Source organism: Haliotis asinina, chromosome 2 (assembly GCF_037392515.1).
Source record: "Haliotis asinina isolate JCU_RB_2024 chromosome 2, JCU_Hal_asi_v2, whole genome shotgun sequence".
NCBI classification, from domain to species: Eukaryota; Metazoa; Mollusca; class Gastropoda; order Lepetellida; family Haliotidae; genus Haliotis; species Haliotis asinina.
The window spans coordinates 82,190,416-82,211,524 of NC_090281.1; the positions used below are offsets into that span (position 1 = coordinate 82,190,416).

The 21,109-nt window shown below is 39.6% G+C and overlaps 3 protein-coding genes across 3 annotated transcripts in view; 2 read left to right on the forward strand and 1 right to left on the reverse strand.

Moving 5' to 3' along the window:
- The window catches only part of LOC137274446 (amidophosphoribosyltransferase-like), a 16,084-nt gene extending 9,214 nt beyond the window's left edge, over positions 1 to 6,870 (forward strand). Inside the window, exons 7-12 of the mRNA XM_067807627.1 lie at positions 557 to 661; positions 1,415 to 1,543; positions 1,887 to 2,014; positions 2,996 to 3,217; positions 3,606 to 3,726; positions 4,302 to 6,870. Of these exons, the coding sequence (XP_067663728.1) occupies positions 557 to 661; positions 1,415 to 1,543; positions 1,887 to 2,014; positions 2,996 to 3,217; positions 3,606 to 3,726; positions 4,302 to 4,435 (839 nt within the window). The 3' untranslated portion in view covers positions 4,436 to 6,870. The remainder of the gene's footprint in view (positions 1 to 556; positions 662 to 1,414; positions 1,544 to 1,886; positions 2,015 to 2,995; positions 3,218 to 3,605; positions 3,727 to 4,301) is intronic.
- Positions 6,462 to 19,258, reverse strand: LOC137274445 (xaa-Pro aminopeptidase 3-like). Its single transcript, XM_067807626.1, has 7 exons — positions 19,147 to 19,258; positions 17,498 to 18,285; positions 17,013 to 17,100; positions 16,615 to 16,749; positions 14,511 to 14,698; positions 13,348 to 13,468; positions 6,462 to 7,908 (listed from the first exon to the last, which is right to left on the reverse strand). Exons 1-7 carry the CDS (start codon positions 19,169 to 19,171, stop codon positions 7,745 to 7,747), a joined length of 1,509 nt encoding a protein of 502 aa, XP_067663727.1. The 5' UTR covers positions 19,172 to 19,258; the 3' UTR covers positions 6,462 to 7,744.
- Positions 19,238 to 21,109, forward strand: part of LOC137274452 (hsc70-interacting protein-like) — a 48,485-nt gene continuing 46,613 nt past the window's right edge. Inside the window, exon 1 of the mRNA XM_067807633.1 lies at positions 19,238 to 19,485. The gene's annotated coding sequence lies outside the window, so the exon portion shown is untranslated. The remainder of the gene's footprint in view (positions 19,486 to 21,109) is intronic.

Here is a 21,109-nt window from a genome sequence, read left to right on the forward strand (position 1 = left end):
AACTCTGTTCTTTGCATGGCTGCAAAATCTTAATTGACAGAAGCATAGGTGCAGTGAACCTACCGTTCATTTTCTCCCACCAAAGTAACAAAACTTCTCATATTTGTTTGTTTCACTGTTTTTATACAAGAGTAAGACCATTGAAAAGGGTGATAACTCTTCTTCCAAGATAAGCATTGTGAAATTCCAAACAATTCAATGTCCAGATTCTTTCGGCCGAAAACAAGACAGTCTGTTTTAGCATTTGTTTTACAGTAGTACGATGACTGACAAGGGGATAACTCTTCACCCATCAATAGACCAAACAATTCACTTCAAGTTAGATCATTGATAAGGGAGGTAACTCTTCATACATGAAAATAACTCTTCACAATTCACTATCCAGATCCGTTTGTCTTAACAAGACCATCTGAATTATTTACTAGTAAGTAAATGATATAATTTCTCCCAGGATCACTTGAAATTGGCTTATCAAAGTATCATGATGTATGACATAACTAATACTTTCTTTTATTTCCGTTTTCATCTGCTATACTGACATATGTTTTGAACTCAGGCAAATTTGATGTCAGCGATGAAGCTGCTGAGGGATGGATCGTGTCTTCAGAGTCATGTACATTTCATTCAGTTGGTGCAAGGTACCACAGAGAGGTGTTACCAGGTACGTGAGAGGGACGCTGTACTCCATCCTGGATTTAATGCCACTTTTCAGCACTCTGCCAGTTACATAACAACATGTCCACTTAGGGTTGGTGGGTATGCTAGTGGTTAAAATGTTTGCTTATCACAGCGAAGACCTGGGCTCTATTCCCAGCATGGGCACAATTTGTGAAGCCCATTTCTGTTGTCCCCTGCCGTGATATTGCTGGAATATTGCTAAAAGCATCATAAAACTACATTCACTCACCCACTCACTCTCACATCAGCTGAATAACAGATGGGGACAATATGTGAAGCCCATTTGTGGTGCCCCCACCGTAAGATGCTGGAATATTGCTAAAAGCATCATAAAACTACATTCACTCACCCACTCACTCTCACATCAGCTGAATAACAGATGGGGACAATATGTGAAGCCCATTTGTGGTGCCCCCACCGTAAGATGCTGGAATATTGCTAAAAGCAGCATAAAACTACATTCACCCTCACTTGATAAGAGAGGATAGCCTAGGTGTTACTGAAACTTGCAAGCATGGACATGGTGGTGATAAATCTGCAAGCATAATCATAAAGGTCGAGGGAGATACAGGATTCAACCACACAGGTTTCCCAGGGATTAAACACTGCACAGTAAATTGTGCCACCTCTGACAGGGTGACCATATGTGTCATCAAACATTTATAGGTATTGTTAATATCACATGTGGCAAAACAAAGTGTGTTTAAATCTGTTCACAGTGTGTTTCTGTTTCCAGGTGAGATTGTGGAAATCAGTAGACAAGGGGTTAAATCTCGACACATTGTCTCCAGACCTAATGGAGGACTGCCAGCATTCTGCATATTTGAATATGTTTACTTTGCAAGGCCTGACAGTATATTTGAAGGTAAGCTGAAAAGCATGAACAAATTTTATTTATCTGTTTGTCTATCAATGTAGATGTTTTCAGTTTAGTCAGTAACAAATAAATGTGTTTTTTCTCTCAAAAGACTCTAACATCACCAAACTCCTTTGCATGTGAGGTAAAAAGTGTCCCTGCTAATGTCTTCCTCCCTAGGGGTACGCTAGTGGTTAAAGCATTCGCTTGTCATGCCGAAGCCTTGGGTTTGATTCCTCACATGGGTACAGTGTTTGAAGCCCATTTCTGGTGTCCCCTACCGTGATACTGGTGGAGTGTTGCTAAAAGCAGTGTAAAACCAAACTCATTCACTCACTTACTCTTCCCCCAGATCAGATGGTGTATCGGGTACGACAGCGATGTGGAGCCCAGCTGGCAAAGGAGTTCCCTGTTGATGTTGATCTCGTCAGCACTGTTCCAGAATCTGCCACTCCTGCAGCAATGGAGTATGCCAAGACGGTCAGTATGTGTCACCTTCTTGGACTCAGGTTGTAGAGACCAGAGGAAGTCCATAGCATGATCCCAGATACTGCATACAAATAGAAATAAAAATATCACACCGGTTTCCATGTCCTTCTTGGACTGAGGTTGTAGAGACCAGAGGACGTCCATACCATGATCCCAGATACTGCATACAAATAGAATAAAAATATCACACTGGTTTCCATGTCCTAGGACTGAGGTGTTAGAGAACATGGGTGAAATGTGTGAAGTGTATTTCTGGTGTCCACCACCATGATATTGCTGGAATATTGCTAAAAGCGGCAAAAAAACGAACTAACTCACATTTTGCATACAAATAGAATGAAAATACCATACTGGTTACAATTCCAAGTGTTCAGAATTTTGGGGTTAAAAAAATACTGGTCGGTTGGTATTTATGTTGTGAAACCTCACAGGACAACACTGTAAAACCAGCGTAAGTCTAGACTGATGTGAGTAGCCACATGCTTAGATTTATGTAGCTACATACCTATATTATTCCTGAGCATAACCTTTAACCCGATTTCACTTCATCTGAGTGCAGTTAGTTCAACAAAGTGTTCTGCCAGTCTGTAGTGAAGTAGACATGCGAAAGTTAGAACTGGTCTTCACCAGTGCTTGTCATAAGAGGTAGCTAATGGGATCGAGCAGTGAGACTGTAAGACTTGGTGGACACGTCATCATATCTCTGTTGCCTAGATCAGTGGTCATGATGTTGATCCCTGGATTGTCCAGGCTCGATCACTTACACTAAATTACAGACAGCCACAATATGGCAGGAGTATTACTGAGTGTGCCATCAAACCAGAAATAGCTACTATAACTGAAGTGTGACAGTTATGATTGTCATTGTCATTTGTGCAGACGAGAGATAGTTGTTCTGTCCGTCATCTATAATCTGTCTGACCCAAATCCAGACCCATATTTGACATCTGTTTATACTGGTCTTCACTTCAGCTAGGAATCCCTTATCAAGAGGTTTTGTGTAAGAACCGATATGTTGGGAGGACATTTATTCAACCCAGCATGCGTCTACGACAGCTAGGGGTCGCCAAGAAGTTTGGACCTCTGACTGACAACTTTAAGGATAAGAAAATAGTGCTGCTGGATGACTCCATTGTTCGAGGAAACACAATGAGAGCCATTGTCAGATTACTGAAGGCTTCTGGAGCCAAAGAGGTGATTACTTATCATCGATCCTTACATACATTGACAACCACTATCGAAATGCAACGATAAAACTCCTTTCACCTCATCTCACTAAATAGACTAGTCGCTCATCGATTAACTATGTACACATCTTACTTAATATTAGTTTGATCAGGGTTATTATTCCATGCCTTCTTCTGACTTAAGTATTTACAAATTGATCCTTTCAAACTGACTTTAAACCAAATTCACTCACTAATGCGTCAATTTTCATGATTCATTTCACCCCACTGTCCATGTAGAGCCCAAATTAGGTCATATTTATCTGAAAGTTTACTTTTCAATATGAATTTAAAATGCAAGGTACAGATGTACCTTTTACCTGCAACTACCTACAAGTGATGTCATATTTATGTAGGTACATATCCGAGTTGCCTCTCCACCCATCAAGTATCCCTGCTACATGGGGATCAACATCCCCACTAAGGAGGAACTGGTCGCTAACCAGATGCCGATTGAAAAGATTGCTGATTACTTTGGTGAGGAACAAATTTGGTGATCAATATCTGTCAACATGAGGAAGATTTGATTTCACTTAGTGTCAACTCAGAAGTCTTTTTTTAGATGATATTTCAACATAAGACTGAAGAAAATCAACTATTGACACTTTTATTTGGAGTGTATGTCATTCATGAACAGAAATACCACTTACATGGCATGAAATGTTGACATCTGATTTTTTCATCTAGATTATTGGTTTCTTCATGTTCATAACTTGTTTTCCAACTTGCATTCAAGTAAGATGGATTTTCTTGATAAAATGCTTGTGTGCTCTTATTGTGACTGGGCGGTTGGGGAGCCAAGTGGTTAAGCATTCACTCGTCACTCCCAGAAGCTGGGTTTGATTCCCCACATGGGTACAATGTGTGAAACCCATTTTTTGTGCTTCCTGTTGTGATGTTGCTGGAGTATTGCTAAAACCCATGTAAAACTAATCTCTGTCACTCTTATTATGACTAGATGCTCATGATGTCAGTCACTGGTTTGTCTAGTCCAACCAGATATGGCTGTAATGTTCCTTCACTCACTAACACAGTTGACCCTAATGTTCCAGGTGCTGATAGTCTACACTACTTGACAGTGGAAGGGTTACAGAGGGCAGTAGAAGAGGGCATTAAGTCTGGCCGGGAACACGGGCACTGTACTGCATGTCTCACAGGGAACTACCCTACCAAGTTAGACTGGTGACATTATGTGCTATATTTGGCCAGGTTTAAGTGATTCAGTGAAAGATGATCACCTCAAAAGGTATGCTCCTCCATATAGGTGCTCAGTTGTATATAGTTTTATAGAGATGATTGTTGTCAAGTCCATGGACCTGTAGCTGTGTGAATTGGTTTGCTCAACTTTCATGATGTACACTTGCTTCCAATGCTTCCAAGTTTCTGTCAACCAAAAGCCTTTACCAACATTCAGTGCTTCACTGAAGTGAGTTGTTCATTCAATCAAGAATGGGATTCCATTCTGGGTAGAGAATCACTCTGACCTGGTTGATGACATGTCATGTTGACATGGATTTTTGCTCACTATATCTATCACTAGTTAGTCTGATTCAGCAGCTCAATTGTTAACCATTCATAGGACTGAATCTCATCAAATTACTTTGACAATCATTTCATTTCTTAATGGTGAGGAAGATATACTCATGGAGACAAATAAGGGAACATGAATATGTGGGTGTATGTTTAATTCACCCACAGTATAATAAAAGCTTGTGAGGAAAACCAGGAAAAATATAAAGGAACACTTGTACTTTCATGGCTTCCCTTAATATGACTTCAGTCTCAGTAACGTGGTTGACGGGATGTCATCTCACCTTTACATAGTTTTTTGCTCATTTTTTTTGCTCATTTGTCTGATCCATTTGTGTGCAAATGTGAAAGCATTTGGAGACCTTAAAAAGGACCCAGTGATTGCATTCCTGGTTGAAAATAAAGGTGTTTTTGCTTGTTGAAGTGAAAATGAAATGACTCAGGTGGTCAGAAAACGTATCCCAACTGATTTCCTGTTTTTGCGATCTGACAGGATATGACATTGCTCATAGTATCTGGTCCATTACTTATTGTTATTTACAGATTGCTGTAATTTAGATGGATTATGGTGTGGCATAAGTGACAATGCTTAATGAAGTCATGTAATTTCATTATTTCCGTCTTGGAAATATTCCTGCAAGATGTCATCATGAAGCAGCATACAGTTTGTAGTTCCCATAAAAAGTTCCTGTGTTATTTATTACTTACATTGTCTCTTTGAGAAAAATACTCTGCATAACTAGTATGTATGTTGTGCCATATGAGATACATCTGCTAGAATGGTAACATTGTTGATGTATTTATGACAATGGGAGTGGTTTTTGTTTTTCTCATAATTATGACAATATTCAACATTGTACAGATGGTATTGGTGACCCTACTGACCTACAGAGTTATGTCCCTTGATTTCAAAACGCCTTCATCTGACAGTGACATAAATAATTTGGGGGATTTCATACCAATATGAAGCTGATATGTCCTGGTATATATGCAGTACTGTTTCTATTGTTGAACATGGAATATATTGTTAAAGCATAATATTTATCTTATATCAATCTTAATGCAATACTGCTAATCAGTAATGACAATGCGTAGATGTTAGATGTCTGGTTCTCATTCATGGTGAAGTTGGAATTATTTGCTCGAAGATATACTGACATGCATTAATCTATTTTTTACAAACTCACTTACTCATTCATGATCCTGTCCTGTTTAAATATTACTGGCCAATAATATTCTGATAAAAACCTATATATGCGCTACACTTGTATACAAAATACTTCACCAAACTGTCATGGCGAGAAATAGTGATATCTCATGTCTCTACAGTTCAGACTGCGAAACAACAACATTTAACTAGAGGAAGTATGCACATCATTCTTTCATGCTTCTCTTAGTGTGTTCTTCAATTTCCTTTGAGAAGAATGTTAATGTGGTGTCATTCACTTTGATGTACAGATGTTGTCAGGAGCTCTTGTGGTGGTGAGGTAGCCTAGTTGTTAAAGCGTTCCCTCTTCGCACTGAAGGCCTGGCTTTGATTCCCCATATGCGTACAATGTGTAAAGCTCACTTCATTTGTGGTGTCCCCTGACGTAATATTGCTGGAATATTGCTAGTAGCAGCATAAAACCATACTCACTCTGTGGTTATAACAGAACAAAAAACAAACACATCACATCTAATTTTCCACTTTTGGTCAAATTATGGTAAAGTATATACAAATAAAATAATTCATTCAAGGCATCCGTATGTTTCCACACAGAGGGCAAATATGACCATGTTCCCCTCACACCAGCAATCAGCTTACAAGGTACACTTAATCTACCTGAAAATACTGTTACTATTGGCAGTTACTGCTTTCACATGTTGTAGTGTGTTAAGCATCTGTACATTATGTTTATTATGTGTCATATATGTGAAGGTCAACGTTCAAGTTGTTATGTATGTTGTGATTTGTACCTTCGTAGTAGAAGCCTGTACATTCACAACTTCATGATTGTCTTAGAAAGGGTGTTTGTGTGAGATACATTTCAAAAACTAAAGGCATATGTGTATGCAGTATATTTTTTCAATAAAAACCTAAAGCTGCAATGTTTTCTTGTGACCTTTTCAATCTCAAACGATTGTCATTCTGAGGTGTCACTGTGGTGGCCAGGTACGACAATAGCTCCCATTTATGATGACAATGCTTGCCAGGTGTGACATTTGCTGCTGAGGTTGACAATGCCTTCCAAATAACACAATAGCGGCTAGATTGGACAACACCTGCTCAGGAAGATGCCAATAGCTGCCAGGTATGACAGTTGAGAATGACAATGGCTGCCAAAAGGACAACAGCTGCCACACATGACATGACTGATGATGATGACAACAAGTGTCCAGACAATGGCAGATACAATGACAAAACTTTGTGTGGGGCAAGTTCTCGCAAAGACTCAAACCATGATGCACATGTAAATCTCAAAATCCTCAGCATGAGATTTATCTTAAAGCCTGACTTCTACAGTTTCCCCTAAAATGATACAGTCTCAATCACTGAAGGCAACATATTGTTTCCAACACCAGGTTACATTTTCATCAAAATAGCTTGCATGCAAAAAGACAAACTCCAGTCTATGCAGGTTTGCTGTAACCATATTACCACATTTGTCATAAGTAGCACCCTGCTATAAAGTGCCTCCTGACTAAATTTTAGATCAATGTATGTAATCTTTGTAACCACCCCTCAACTACAGCTGAAATTATGTGTCCTTTGGTGTGAATATTGAATAATTTACACAGAAAATTACAGCACAGGAATGTCATTGCTCACTTACTGTTACAGAAAACACTGTTCAAAAGGGTTCTGTCTCTACCACTAAAAAAACACACTGAGTATGGTATTTATAAACACCACCCTTTGTTAATTTGATTTCAAAGCCATCTGCTCTTAGTACAGTATTACAATTGCTGTCAATGCACTGTATTAACTCTGAGCCATGATATGTTCAATGTCCTCAACAGTCTTAGGACATCCTTGTGACAGGACAACAGGTGCCCCTTCTGTTACCAGGACATCATCTTCAATGCGAATCCCCATACCCTGAAATTCAGCTGGCGCAGTTGGATGGGATTCTGGGATGTAGATCCCTGGAAACAAATATCACATATTTGGTAGGAGGACGAACATCCAAATTGGTGATATTCCAGTTACAGCATTTTCTATGCCTAATATTTTAATTTGCATATGTGTTTAAGTATTCACTGGCTTAAAATCAGGAAAGTTAGGTGATGTCCTGTATGGAGAAGAAACATTTGGAACAATGCCACAGCACAAAGTTCACCTGCATATTTCAGAAAAGGACAAGCCCCCTAGCCCCTCAAGCCCCCACAAATTGAAGGAGCAGACACTAGTGATAGTGAAAACAATGACCAGCCTTGCTGTTGTTTTAAGTCCATCTTGGTGGGAGAATTTCCATGTGAACTTTCTGTCTGAATTACTGAATTATTACATACCAGCATGAATCAAAGTTAAATTATTTTCTTTAAAAAAGAAAAAAACTCTGAACATTTCTCGAAGGTTAAAAGGAACCAATTTATTTGTACACTGTCTAAAACATGAGTAAGCATAATCATAGAGACATATAGTCTGGACAAACAACACACTACAAATTCAATCTTGTTGCCATGTAAACAGGCAAAACTTATGAAAATGTAAATTCCTATATAGCACCACTTCAGAATCTGCATTGAATTCCACCACCTGAAGAGACTAAATACACATTTTATTTCCATGAAAGTCAAGAAAGGTTTTGAAAAAGCCAAAAATCTGTAATAGCACAAGGCATCTCCTTAGGATCTGTTTGACATAAGTGCAAATTTTTGTTGAAAACAGAGTAATGATAGAAATGACATTGCCATCTGGAGAAACATCCATGTTTTAGCTCACCATGGCAATCTCACAGTACAGTATGTTCACATAATCAAGTTGAAAATTTTAAAAATAAATAAAATATACATATATATATATACTTATCCTTATTATTTTCATATTTTTAAACGTATCCTATCTCATGGTATGCACTTATCCCACGATCAGACAGCAGGACACAGATGCCCTATGTCTAGACAGTGAGAACAGCAAGAACTGTGAAGGCTGGAAACAACAGTAGATAGTGATGCACATGGCAGGCATGTTATAACTGACTCATAAGCTTGTGATGAGTTCTCCTGAACTCCTTGGCTTACTAAATATAACGTCTCCCAGGGAGATGGGAGCTCCCAACCAATGTGGTGTTCAGCTGCAACCTTTGAAGAAAAGGCCTCACCACAATTTACAAAGTACCCCAGTAAATTCAAGTTTTTTGACAATAATTGGGCCAGCCCCTGCTTTGAGAAGTGCCCCACAGACACCTACCAGAGGTGTGGTGAAAGAGAATGACAACATTCAGAAGTTCACAGTTTAATGTTCAGTTCCAGACAAAATCAAATTGACCCTCACTCCTTTACATAACCTTAGTAAAAGGATGAGCCTGACAACTTCTGAGCTGAAACGCAGCGAAAACCAGTGTAATTTGGGAGTGACACGCTTCAGTGAAGTAAGTATTTTAAAAAGTAGACGTCAGGAAACGTGAAATGTTGAACCCTTCCACATTGTGATACAGAATCATGCTCCAGATCCATTCAACCAACAAGTATCTCCGAGTCTTGGCTAATAAGACTAAATGAAGTAGTTCTAAACCATAACAAGAAGAACAAGGACAGACATGAGGTTCAGACTAATAAGCAGGAAAACAGTCAAGCAGCAACCACGTGGTACTGTTCCTTATCGGTGTTGTTGGGCCGTTGTGGATGTCCTAATTGGTAGAGGCCTTCCACATCTTTGGCCGAAAGATCCCTTAAGTACTGGGAGGAGAAGGCCGAGTCAGATCGCCAAAAACACCCTTCCATAAAAACGTGGAGAGAGCAGTTGCTGTGCACAGCTATAGTAGAAGCTAAATGCCTGTGTCTCATTGGAAGCTGTTGGAGGTAATCCAGCAAAGGTATAAGCCCATAAGATTGTGGTCCTCATCCACAAAGATGGATGTTGGGGATAACAAGATGAAAAGGCGCCAGTGGAGATGGCAGGTGTTCATCTGATTCATCCCTATGAAGAGCCAGTTGACCGAGGAACTTTGCCATGTTTCTTCATCTTCAAAGAATGGAGTTCAGAAATTGGAAATAAAATGCCTATGGACACTTCCACTTATCGTTCCTGTGAGCTGAAGTAATGGCCCTAGCCACTCTACGGGAGTACCCCTTTAGTACTTCTGCAATTGTACCAAACATGCAGAGACATGGTGCAAGCGATGAGCTCCATGGCACCAATTCAAATGAGGGTGTAACAAGAGTCATCAGAAGATGACATCTCCCCGGCTCCCACATATTTGAAAGGACAGATCATCTGATCGTTACTTATTTTGTTTTTAGACCAAGTCAGAATTGTTTCCATGGAATTCATGAAAAATATAAATGCCATATATCTGTAATAAAAAAAAGTCACCATTTCAAGATCTGTCTCGTATATCTGCCAAGATCTTTTGAAAGATATGAAATGGTTTTTCAGTTGAGCTCCGGAAACGAAGTCAGCAACATGTTCATGGAACCGAGAAAATAATGCATCATAAAAACCTATAAATAGCAAAAGGCACCACTTTGGGGTCTCCCACACATATCTACCAAGTAACACTGACATATTAAGAAGTTTCTGCTCCGGAAACAAAACACACCTCTCACTTTTGAGAGTAAGTCCGAAACGTTTAAATGGAAACCGAGAAAATAATAAATCACAAAAACCTGTAAGTAGCAAAAGGCACCACTTTAGGTTCTGATTGATATATCTACCACGTTTTACAGAAAAATATTTAACGGTTTTTGAGTTCTGCTCCCGAAATGAAGCCCATCCCTCCATTTTGAGACTAAGTCCAAAACGTTTCCATAGAAACAGAGAAAATAATAAATCACAAAAACATGTAAATAGCAAAAGGCACTACTTTGGGGTCTGCCACACATATCTAACAAGTAACACTGACAGATATTAAGAAGATTTTGAGTTCTGCTCCAGAAACGAAACACACCTGTCACTTTTGAGACTATGTCTGAAACATTTCCATGGAAACCAAGAAAATAATAAATCACAAAAACCTGTAAGTAGCAAAAGGCACCACTTCAGCTTCTGACTGATATATCTACCAAGTTATGCAGAAACATATTGAACGGCTTTTGAGTTCTGCTCCGGAAACGAAGCCCACTCCACCATAAGACTAACACCAAAATGTTCCATGGAAAAAGAAAAAAAATATAAATGCCAAAAATCTGTAAATAGCAAAAGGCACAACCATAGGCTGAGATTACTATATCTATCAAGTTTGGTCTAAAAATATATGCTCCGGAAACAAAATGATTGCGGACGGACGGACGGATGTACGACTATATCCCCCCGCATTACATGCCGGGGAGAAAATAAAAGGTTGTCCTGATAGGGAAGCAGAACTGGGTTGGGTTCTGCAAGACATGTCAGATCTACAAACCAACCACTGCTGGTTAGTGAGGTGGGACCAAAAGTAGTTGAATCAGCCTGGTTGACCTCAGTTTTTGGATTCCTCTGGGTAGAAAAGTTGGAGTGGGCAAGGCTTAGGCACTGAGACCTTCCTTGAAATTGCTAGAGAGTCGAGGTCCCAAGCCTGAGTGAGTGAGTTTTATTTTATGCTGCACTCGGCAACATTCCAGCTCTATGGAAACAGTCCGTAAATAATCGAGTCTGGACAAGACATTCAACAGCATGAGCATCGACCAGCATGACTGGGAACTGATGAGATGTGTCAACCAAGTCAGCAAGCCTAACCATCTGATCCCATTAGTTGCCTCTTATGACAAGCATAGTTGTCTTTTGTGGCAAGCATGGGCTGCTGAACACCTATTCTACCCCCTATCTTCACAGGTTGAGGTCACAAGCAAGTTGATTGGGTATCAGTGAGACAACTTCAGGATCTGATTGAACCACATTGAGAATAGGTCTACTTGGGACCATGATAACAGGAAGATCATTTCCCAAAAGATCTGTGGGTTCAACTGCCGCTCCATGGGAGACAACTGGCCAGAACAAGACAGAGCATCTGTGGTGATAACTGACCAAGAACCTGGACTGCATACCTAAAGCATACCTATGGTGGAGCAAAGAAACTGAATCTGATCCATCAGATAAATGCAGTGTCACAAATGGACTGTTCAGGATGGTCCAATTGCGAGCAAATGAGAGGACTTGCCACTTCAACCTCGGCACAACTGGCTACAAATATGTGACAAAGATCCTGATGAGATGGCATGAAACAAGGAATCCATCTCTGTTTCAAGGAATCATGCAGATGGGATATCTGGTGTTTCAATAATTCCACCAAACCTTGAAACTGAGAGTCCCTATCCACCTTTACCAAAATCCCATTAAATAGTGACTCTGAAGACCATGGTTCAGGGAAGAGCTCATCCCACGAAGAGATAACCATGACATCGAAATAACCTAAGAAACTTAACAGATGGTCCAGTACAATCAAAAACCGGTCCAGTATAATGACCTAACGTAAGCATCTTGGTCGGAAAACGAATGCTCTACTGATACTGCAACTTCATCCACAATTGTCCAGGAACGATGAACATCTGTCCATGTGATACAATTCACTATCCTCGATGACAAATGACAAAAAATTCTTTTTGCTGCAGAGTGTTTGGACATCTTCAAGGGGCAGTGGGCAGTGACTGTAAACCATTGGAGTGGGATGCCGGTAAGGAGAACCTAGGTGAAGACAGGCCGTCCTTAAACCTCTTGAGACTGTTAAAGGCATGATCCAATGACATGGCTGTATGACCAATGCAAAGTCAAGGGGAAGTGTAATAGATGCTAAATCCTGTTGTTTAATGGCAAAAGAATGAGGTAAGTCCACTGTCTTTCTTGACAGTTATCTGGAGTTTCTCCACTATCCAAGCCAGCACTTGAGATTCCTCAACAAAATCCATAATCCCTTCTCTGGAACTTCGTCCCACTCATTTGCAACAAGAAGGAGAATGATGAGTCAAAGGTGGTCATATGATTAGATACTTGGGTATGCTGCATACTTTTCAGGACAACTGGGAAGCTGTCTTTTAAAGAGTGTAGCATGAGGGGCTTGGGCGAATGGACAAGAGAGGCCTAGGGAGAAAAGTTTACATCGTTCCACTCAGTGTCAAATCAAGAGAGAGAAGTGCATATCATGAGATAAGATATGTTTAAAAATTGTGCCTTATGAAAGAAGTTCAGAGCATGGTCAAAACAAGTGACTGAGTGAGTGAGTTTATTTTTACCCTGCTTTTAGCAATAATCCAGCAATATCATGGCTTCACTCTAAGATCATCATAAATGAATGTTAATGTATGTCACTTACGACTGTCTTCGAAAGTTTAGGCCCTGATAAAGCTGACCATAAAGCAGAGGAATATTCACTCAGGTAAGCAAAACACCAGAATCTCTATTGGAAAGGTTTGAGCACATGCACATTGTAGAACAACTGCCATTCTCACCTGGCTCAATTGTAACAATCATCCCTGGACTTAGTTTTATGCCTCTTGAGATTTCTGACGTATCATGGACATCCATTCCCAAATAGTGGCTCACATGGTGGGGACAAAACTCACGGGTTTTCTACAACAAAAGTACAATATCACCATCCAATCCAGTGATCAACTACATTGACATTTATCTTACCTCACACATGAATATCGCTTTCCGATTGGTTAAGCGCTATTCTATTATTTTCAATGTCCACCACTGGGAATTCCTAACTCTTCTGGTGCTTCATGGTAGTACTTCTTTGTCTCGAATAACATTGAATCATGCATCGAACACGGAAATTACTGATGTTTTGCCATTGAAAATCGATGGAAGGGAGATCACTCTAAATCTGTTTACCTTGTGTCGTCAGCAAAATGGCGATTCGCCTCGCATTCAAACAGTGCTTCAAACAGTTCAAAATTAAAACTCGGGTGTTTGGTAAGATAAATACGTTGTTCACTGGTCCCTTGGGGTCCATGGGCTCATGTACCCTCGAGGAGTGTTTATGTTTCCCTCTCCCTGCAGGCTCGAGGAACATAAACACACCTCGAGGTTACATGAGCCCATGACTCCCTCGCAACCAGTGAATAACTCATAGTGTCAATCAAGTCAGCATGCCTAATCATCCAATCCTGTTAGTTAGTCGCCTCTTACGACAAGACCAATTCTTACCTGGATTTTCATGGGTCTTTTATCAGGATGGGGACTTTGTAAACAGAGACTTTAACCACTCTGTTAACTTAAGCGGTCTTCACATGCCAAACTAAAGTTTGACAACATGTGTTGTTGAAATCTTAAAAGTTGTCAAACTCAAGCTTTCACATTGCAAACATATGTTGTCAAACTTTAGAGTATTTGAGCGCCATGTCTCTATTGGTGTATTCACTTGACAATTTTTACTGACTTCGACTGGCAGATTCTGGACAACACGAGTTTGACAACACCAAAAGTTTGATAGAAAACTGGTGAGAATAGAGACTGATCCTAATTCTCGACAACAGCTTGACAACTCTGAAACTGGTGTTGGTGGTCAGTTATTGGAATATTCTTACTCTCAAACTCAACAACGTGTGTTGTCAAACTTTAATTTGTTGTGTGAAGGCCACCTTACTGTCCACTTCACTTCACAAACCTGCATCAGCTTGACTTCCTGAATGTCTGCTGGGATGATACCCAGAAGCTGCAGCTGTTTCCCTAGCAACTTCAACATCACCTTGTAGATGTCGTCCAGGGAGTGGGCCAAAGTGCACAGCTCCACACACTGCTCTTGGACAGTCAGCACTGCATCATACAGCTGTCGCTGTGAAGAGCTGAACTTCCCTGGTGAAGAGAAGGAGTTATTACAACTTTATGCCAATTGGGAATATTCAACCATATCCTGATGGGGACAACAGAAATGATACTGACACATTTTACCCTTGTTGGAAATTGAATGTGGGTCTTCGCCATGACGAGTGAATACTTTAACCACTAAGCCGTCTCACTGTAATTGAGAACAGAGAGTGTTCTTCTATGCCACTGCAATATCAGAGTGGGGGGGACCAGAAATAGGAAGTGAATACAGAACATGTGAAAAGTTTCAATGTATGAACAGAGCTTTTAAACTTGTATGCCACTTTTAGCAATATGATAATGGGACTTTGTTCGTTCATTTGAAATTTGTTCACACATTTGACCAATGTAGGATACAGTCAGGCCGCGTTAGTTCGGACCCCGACAATCCGATTCCTGCGATATCCGAACAATAGCTAGCTGTAACCAATCTTGTTTACTATGTAAACTCATTATCTGTTGATTCAGTAATCCGGTGCTTCACTCTCCGTATCCGAACGTTAATCAGCAGTAACAGATTAGCTAATTACACATAGTTTTGCTTCATTAATCCGGCGGTACACCAAAAAGGTTTGGATAATCCCTTCACACCATGAGCCCCATTCAGTGGTAATTGTTAAGTGACTTGCGAGCTGAAGATGTCGTTAGTTTGTGATTTTGATCAATTAGTAGGTCTCACTTTTGGTTAGTTGGAGTAATACCTGTCATGCTTACTTCCTGTATAAAACACTGATCGTGTCAAAATGAGATCAGCTGACGCTTGTCAGTTATAATGGCAAGTCCCACCCCAAGGCATAAAAGATGTGAAATCACTGCCGCACAAAAAAAAGAGAAAACCCTAAAGCCAATTTTGATCTTATGTGTAAACATTTTGGTCAAAAATTCGGACATTCTATCAGCAAGAGCACAATTTCGGACATCCGATATGTTTTGTGATTGGCTATGATCATTTGACAGACAGATGCAATCACGTGGTTGACACGTGATCTTACTTCGTGACAATGCTGCCAGTCACACGGGTGCCAATGTCATACTGACCAACGTGACAGTTAATTTCTTGCCCCCAAACACCACATCGCACATTCAGCCAATGGATGCTGGCATCATGAGAACTTTCAAGGCCCACTACAAGTAATATATCGTCAAGCATTTCATCCAGTGTGCCGACCGGCCACAGACGCTTAATCTCCGTGAAGCACAGAGAAAACTGTCTGGTCCAAAGTAAAAAGCTCCACCATTCAGAACTGTTACCGTCATGTAGATTTCTTTCACAAGTGAGTTTTGTTACGTGTATGTATAATCTATAATCAGACATGATTGTATGCGTTGATTGGTTATTATATGAATATTCAAGTTATTATGTCTACAAACTGTAATAAAGTCTTTTGATACTTGTATATGTTCGTGTGTTTTTGTATTGCCATGTCAAAGGGAAGTAACCCTACTGTAGTTGTGCTCATAAAAGTTCATTTCAGTAGTTCGTACGTTTCACTATCCGAACGCTTTTGATGAAAAACAGAAGTGTCCGGATTAACGCGGCCTGACTGTATCAAACATGTGCTGATGGCATCACAAGCAAACTCCTCTTCCAGCAGATTATGCAACTGGCCTCCTCAGAGTAGAAAAGCATGGAATTGCTCACACACATATGTGAGTGTCTATAAAACATGTACCCTGGGAATTACTCTATGCTTTGTGTATGAACCAACTGATAAGAATTGGTCAAACGGCCACATGAATGATGTGTATAACAGTATTAATACTATTACCAGAACGTGAAACTGCTGATATGTGAGTTATGACAGTATTAATACTACTACCCAAGAACACAGATGATCCTGGACATGTTGGTTATTATAGTATTAATACTATTACCTGAGACAATATAGTATCAATACTATTACCTGACACCGGCCATGTGCGAGTGATGTCACTTGTGTAACCATGGAACTCGCACCCTGCGTCCATGAGAACTAACTCTCCATCACGGACAATCTGGTTGTTGTTGATGTAATGGATGGTGTTGGCACGATTACCACCTGCATGAAGAAATCAAATAATACTGACACTAATATCAATTTATGAGTGGGTATAGTTTTACATCACTGTTAGCAATATTCCAGCAATACTACAGCTGAGGATGACTCTAGATATGGGTGTTGCACTTGCATTGTCAATGCAGAAAATTGAATGTGGGTCTTCAGTATTACAAGCAAATGCATTCATGCATTAAAAGACATTTTACCTTACTGACTCTCTGCATGAAAATAGTAGGAAAAAATGTCACTGGAGAACTTTATACCTGCAACTACTGGTGGGTATGCCAGGAACTCAGCATCACGTATGCGACACTCAAAGTCCATCTTTGCATATAGATGAGCCTCCTTGACCTGATGATAAGGGTTATCCAAAATTACATCACTTTTCATAGGCTAAATAAATAAAGTGAACTGTTTCTCAGGAATCGACACACCACTTTTATTTGTACGTGTAACAAAATTTTATTGCCATTTAAAAATATAACTTTGACTTAGCCACATCACTTCTGAAAAAAATGTGCCCAAGAAACATGCATTTTTTTTATGTAGTCTTAGCCAAACAAAAACATGACACAGCCCAAATTATTTTAGGATGTAAATTATGAATCTGAGAATAGTTTAGTGACTGGTAATTTATCAATCATTATGGAGAGATGGGGATTCTCAAAAACATATAACATGTACATACAAAGCGGTTTGTGGGTGTCTGCAATATATCATGCAGTTCCAAGATCAATTCAGAAATTACCTCTGGACGTGAAAATTTCATGACTTCTATGAAAGACTTTGAAGCTATTTCTACACTTTGTTTCATCAGCTCAATTTCAGCTGGGGATTTAATCAACCTCAGTTGATTACAAATTCCAACTGTGTTTTCGATACATTTATGACGGTTTTCCTTCATGAACTGGCTTAACACTTGGATGTCATGTTCCATGTGAGTTGGTTTGGAATAATTGTACCACAAAACATAATTGTTAAATTTTCCACAGTAATCACTGAGGTACTCCTCCAGGCTGTCAACATTCAATGTTTTGTCAACCCCTGTTAAGGTCAAGGCTCCTTCTCTTCCTGATCTGGGTCCATCCCATAATTCTTTCGACGGGTCTTTCTTTGGCACAAAGAGAACTGACAGATAATCAGTAATGGACGACTTCTGTTGATTTGTATGCAAAATTAGAACACTGTCTGGTTCTTGAAATCCACACAGATACAAGAATTCTGTATTTTGTCGGAAAGGATATGGTATGTCATAGGTCATAAATGTCTTTGCTGATGCTGGAAATATCAAAATGTGATCTTTCACATATTCCATATCCTTGAAAGCACTGCATGCTAGTTTCACTAAATTATCCCTTCTAGTTCGATATTCACATTTTGAAATTCCTGGTGTTACCTCCCCTTGTTTGACCAGGTGAGGATGAGTCTGAGCAGCAGGCTGACCAAAGGAATTTGACAGGATTACAACTGGAAATCGGAATTTTCTCTGAAGAAGTTTTGGTAACCTGTTGGTGATTTGGTGATGTCCTGAAAATACTGAAAAAAATATAAAAATGAACAGGGATCAAGTTTTGACAGAAATACTGATGTCCTACCAAAGAATATATCAAACCAGAAGAAGAGTATCACATGTGGTACCATATGTGCCATGTTTTTCAGATTAAATTCTCAAGGAAAAAGTCTATTGGTTATAACACCACAAACATATTTGAATCATTCACTCGATTTGGTTTGACCAAATAAAAATTTACAAGACTGGCAATTCCATGTCGGGGAGTACTGCACTTTACCGGGCAAACTTTTTCCGATTTTTTTTGGATGGATATACTCACACCAAAGGTACGTCAACCCTAACTTTTACTCACTAACCCTAAGGATCTAGAAGCAAGGTGACCAAGGGCTAAGGATCTAGAAGTGGGGTGCTCAGTGGCTAAGGATCTAGAAGTGGGGTGCCCAAGGGCTAAGGATACAGCAGTACACTCATTAGCAAGTGCTCAGCAGTTCCCGGGTGCCTGGTAAACTGCACTCTAGCCCCATGTCATAAACTGATCTGTTCAATAAATATAAACATATATACATTTGCGTAGTTGAGAAGCAAACTGGTGATTGTACAAGGACTCTAATTACAGTGTATTTTGATTTTTCGTTTTTTGTGTTTTTTACGGGGTTTGTTTTTCATTTTATGTGATATAGCATAACCTAACCAAAGGGCAAATTATACATAAGTAACATTACTAAAATATCTCAACATTGACATTAATGACAATTTACACCCCATTAACACTTGGCAAAATGGGGCCAAAATTACATTGGACGTTTAAAATAAATGAAGAACGTATATCAGTCAACAATCTCTCCAGCAGCTATTTACAACATAAGCTGCATTTTCGCACATACATCGACTGCAGCTAAGATTCCACATATCTGAAGTTCGCGTTTTAATTCAAGGACAACTAAAAGACCGAGTTTCCTCCCTTAGAGCACCTGTATTCACCCTTACCGCAAACAGAAAAAAGACTTTTAACAATATGTTCGAAAAACACACATACAAGAAACTCTATAATCCATACGTATATCTGTTACAATAATAGTGTACTGGTCCGATTTTCCAAGACAAACATTTTGTTAATCACCTAACTAATCATTAGTGGTTGATATAAGCGATACCTACTAATTCGGTCAAGGACAGTTTCCAAGCCTAGAAATTTCGGCGTGGTCCATGCGTAGACTTTCACGGTAAGTACATGAAGCTTAATGTCTCCACCGTGGCATCATTAATGGCAGATAGTTGTGCATCTGCATGCGCAGTTGCATGCAGTGAAATGTGAATAAAATGATGACAGGTAGATATTTCGAAAGTTGTGATTTGTTCAAACGTGTCCGCTTTGAGACTAACAGGCTGAACTTGATATTCAAGTATCGAGCAGCGCCAGCATGTTTCAGCTACTCTGTACTTTGCCAGGTGTTTTGTCATACTTTGTACACCAAGTTAAGTGACAATATCAACCAAACTATTCTGCTTTGCTGGTGGCCTACTGGCTTTGCTTAGTTGGCCAATATAGACTATAAAACTGCCATTGATATTTTTTATCTCATCAGGCAGAGCTACAGAAATGTGAGGAAAGCTAATACATAGATAGGACAGGAGTTCCACTCTTATCCCCAACCCCCATCAAACACCAAAACTGCAAACTGACATGCATACCCAAAATATACATTCAATAAACTAGAACAGCTACAGAAAACAATCAATGAATTTCAGTGTTGATATTTTACCAGTCACTATCTGGGAACCTTTACATGAAATTGTGTTTGTGCAAAGGGCCTATGTTTCATTACATGGCATCTTGCGAGAGTGAAAAAAAAGCAATAAGGCCTCAAAGTAGCCGTCTTGTAAATGATTAAAAATTACCCTTTCCTCTGTATCAACATCATGGTTGACTCGCAAATAAAAATAAAATACCAGTAACATTTTGTAAATGTCATGCTTATAGAGAACTTACTGTTCAAGACTGATTCAAAATTGATTTCGTTTCTTGTAAATACACTGTTTAAAATTCAAGATGTATTGGTTGAATACAATCCAAGGGTGTGTTGCAAACAACCAAGCGATGTACAGTGATTCGCCTCACAACGGGGACACTAACTTTGCATCAATCGTTGGATGAGGTCGCTTCGTTGTCAAACCAATATGGCAGCTTAAAATTTGAATTTGACGGCTGAACAAAGTTGACCAGTTGCCAAATTGGCAAAAAGCAGCTTACATCCCAACATCCTCAGTTTGTTCCACAGGTTCAATGTAGTCATCAACAATTGTAAATTCATCACTCATCATCGAGGCTCACAATATTAGCGCCGGATGAGAGAACGATAATCAAACCGCCTTTTTTGGAAGAGCGATAAACGCTTCGAGCTGTTGCAAGCCCAGAATATGCGATTCATTTGCCTACTCTAAGCGATTTTCGACTTGCAACGCACCCCAAGTGTCAACCAAAATCAAAACATGATACCTCCTTCCATACCTTTCCTTTGTTATTATGAATTGATTAACAATGCACTCACCAGAATTCCAGCTATATGGCAGTAGTCTGTAAATAATTGAGTCTGGGCCAGACAGTCAAATGATTAACATCAAAATCATTGATCAATGCAATTGGGATGCAATGATGTGTCAAACAAGTCAGCGAGCCTGACCACATGATCCCGCTAGTCACTTCTTACGACAATAATGGATTGCTGAGGACCAATTCTGACCTGGATCTTTAGGGGTCTGTTATTTAGAAGCAAATGTTTTTGTTCTGGCACCAGTGGACACTGGTCATTCTGATATAGAATGTCGACATGATGGTCACAAGTTCAA

What these genes read in the sequence shown, in the direction of transcription:
- LOC137274445 (XM_067807626.1), bottom strand. Translation starts at nt 19,171, where the DNA reads ATGTGGAATCTTAGCTGCAGTCGAT. An exon ending in TCGCACATGGCCGGTGTCAG is followed by an intron (nt 14,699 to 16,614) that starts GTAATAGTATTG and finishes TCTCTTCACCAG; the next exon opens with GGAAGTTCAGCTCTTCACAG. An exon ending in AGGAAGTCAAGCTGATGCAG is followed by an intron (nt 13,469 to 14,510) that starts GTTTGTGAAGTG and finishes CTTTTGTTGTAG; the next exon opens with AAAACCCGTGAGTTTTGTCC.